Here is a 2,771-nt window from a genome sequence, read left to right on the forward strand (position 1 = left end):
AATGGAATAATATTTAAACAAATACCGAAACACAGAAAAATCTCACAACTCTGCATTACCTTTCTTTAAAGACCTGCAGTCCTCGGACCAACCCTTCGAGGCAAAGAAGATCATAACGGTTGGCAGGAACATCAATTTTATAGAGAACAGTATCAGATGCACCCTTTGCCCTGTCTTCACCTTTTTCTTTACTTATAATGTCTTTCTCAGATGTCTGAAATTAAGCAAAGATGTCTTTTTAACCTGAAGTATCTTAACATTGACAGGAGTGTTATAGTGAGATAATATAATAGGAAACTGTAGAAATCGAAAGTTTAACAGTGTCATTTGGATTTATACAGCGAATGGACACACCGAATACCAGAAATGACGTAAAATCTAAAAATTTCTCAGATTTAGAGACTGTAATGCAGCATACCAAAAGACAAATTCACTATTAGAATTTGTATTTTAACAAAAGGGATTATAGAAGCACCAGTCTCCAGGCTAATAGACCCCAATAGAGAACTGAGACCTTATTTTTGGCAACAGATCAGCAAATGACTTGTCACATCAAGTCCATTCTGAAATAAAGCATAACACATGATGTTCAGATGTCTTTTGATAAACATCATTAAGAGATCAATGAATTTAAATTAAAAAGAAAAATCAAAACAGGTTTACTTCAACAAGATTTACATGGATACAGTTCACAGGGGTAGCAAGCTTTCACAAGTACAGAATCCAAATCAAAACTTTAAATATAATCTAGTTATAACTTAGGTAACAACGTCCAGGACAAATACGTTTTTGTGGATATTGTACAGAAGAGTGCATACAAAACAAAGCCTAACAGATCTTGTACAATACATGTTCCTACATGTTCAATACATGGTCTGTGGCCATAATTATGCTGCTAAATAAAATGGGGCCAGAGAATGAAGACCAAGAGGCACTGACTGCTGACCTCCATGAAGTACAGCAATATGCCTGCAATCTTTTTGTACGTGCTAGAAGGCTTCAACCAACGCTGTGCCAGGGATTATGTTGGAAATAATGCAGTAAAAACTCTTAGCAAATATAAAAGTTGTCAGTACACTACATCTACTGAAAAAAGTAATAAATAAAAATGTGACTCACAATTTCATCAAGCTCCAAACCAAACTCAAAGCAAAGCTCATTAAATTCTTCATCAGCTACAAAGAAAGTGAATTTGGGTTAATAAGCAGACTTCAGACATGTATTTTTTTTCTTTGTTTTTAAACAATAGAAGCTATTTTGGAAAATACATAAGTTTTAATTTGAAGATTTTCGCTTACATTTGCATCTGAGTAGCAGCTTCTTTAGTACGTATTACATTTATTAACAAATTGTTCTTATAGTCACAGCAAAGGCTTCTGAACCTCAGAGGCTAGCTTCACTACTAGCTCCGCAGCCAAGTTTGTCAGCGCAACTCTGGCCTGCACAGATAATGAAAACAAAAGGGAGGAGCAGGCCAGCTTCTGCCAGTAACTACTTTTTTAACTGATCAGCTTGTCATACAGAGGTTGCATCAACTGTGTCACAGCTTGTAACACAACCCTAACCTGGAAGTGAAGGTTTGAACCTATGTTTTAAGAGCCTACCAACTCCATAATGGGCTAGGCAAACTGCTGCATGTCCCTAAACAGCCTTTCAGCCAAATAGCTCTTAAGCCATGTTTCTAAAGAGCTGGGAAAGAAGGACTGAATGAAAGCATGGTATTAACTGTTTGCTTTGCCTGCTCCCACCTCTTCCCTCTGCTTTTTGGTTTAAGCAGCTCCTAAAACAGACAGTGAAACCAGAAGCCGCGATTCGGAAACACGCAGTTCTGCTCTCCTAAGCGCTCTGGACTCAAACAGCGCTCATGTGGAAAAAAGACTGAAGGGCCCAGGGAGAACACGTGGCTCTGCCTAGCCGTGGCCTAGGGAACACCAGACGGCTAAGGAGCACACCGGTACAGACCCCACTGTGTGTCTGAAGTCCGGGCTTCCCCTGAGGGTTAGTTCAGCTCCGTGGACACCGGGTAAGCACCGAACAAAGCGGTGCTGTCAGGGGGAGGCTGCAATGCCCCATCATCGCCGCCCGTCAAGGGATTGCCCGGCCCGGGCAGCCGGCGAAAGGCTGCTCAGCGGACCGCAGCCTAGCGGCCGCGGTAACCATAAATAACAGGCCGACAGGCCCGTGGCCGCCTCCTAAAGCACAACCGGAGGATCCCCGGCGTGAGGCGGCCCGCACAGCTCCGCAGCACTCACTGTAACTCCTGCCCAGCGCCTGGAACAGCAGGTCCCGCTTCACGCTGACAGTCGGCATGGTGGCACGCCGCTCGCCCGCACCGCGCCTGCGCCACTGCACGCCAGGCCCCCGCCACACCGCGCCTCCTGCCGCACTGCCTGAAGGTCGCCCACCGTTCCTCCAGCCAACGCCCGCCGGACCCATCGCTCCCTAGCTTGACGGTGCGCAAACAGCCTGGCCGGGCTCCCGTGGAATCGGTGCGCCCGTCTCTGTCAACCCAGGAGGAGGCGGGCATCGCGCCGAGCACAGGCAGCATGACGGGCAGCTACTGCGGTGACATTACCCCGTTGCTAGGGAACCTCCGCGCCCTGTTAGAGGCGTCGCTGGCGTGGGGGTCCAGGTGCTAGCAACGTGAGGGGCCGCGCGCGTTGGACGGGAGCCGACGGGGAGATGGGCAGAACCGAGACGGCGCCTTGGCGCGTTTTGGGGTGGGTTCTCATCATAGTGGACCTTTGTTTTTTGTCACCTCGGTTACAGGC

At 46.9% G+C, this 2,771-nt stretch overlaps 1 protein-coding gene across 2 annotated transcripts in view; it reads right to left on the reverse strand.

The window, feature by feature from the left end:
* The window catches only part of FARSB (phenylalanyl-tRNA synthetase subunit beta), a 41,372-nt gene extending 38,994 nt beyond the window's left edge, over positions 1-2,378 (reverse strand). For both annotated transcript variants that reach the window (XM_061365150.1, XM_061365151.1), the window contains exons 1-3: positions 2,253-2,378; positions 1,120-1,175; positions 60-214 (exon numbers count right to left, since the gene is read on the reverse strand). In XM_061365150.1, the coding sequence (XP_061221134.1) occupies positions 60-214; positions 1,120-1,175; positions 2,253-2,310 (269 nt within the window). In that variant the 5' untranslated portion in view covers positions 2,311-2,378. The remainder of the gene's footprint in view (positions 1-59; positions 215-1,119; positions 1,176-2,252) is intronic.
* Between the last annotated feature and the right edge of the window lie 393 nt (positions 2,379-2,771).

This window comes from Neopsephotus bourkii, unplaced genomic scaffold (genome assembly GCF_033783945.1).
Source record: "Neopsephotus bourkii isolate Nb327-2 ecotype Australia unplaced genomic scaffold, CSIRO-AGI_Nbou_v1 NB_1279, whole genome shotgun sequence".
Classification (NCBI taxonomy): Eukaryota; Metazoa; Chordata; class Aves; order Psittaciformes; family Psittacidae; genus Neopsephotus; species Neopsephotus bourkii.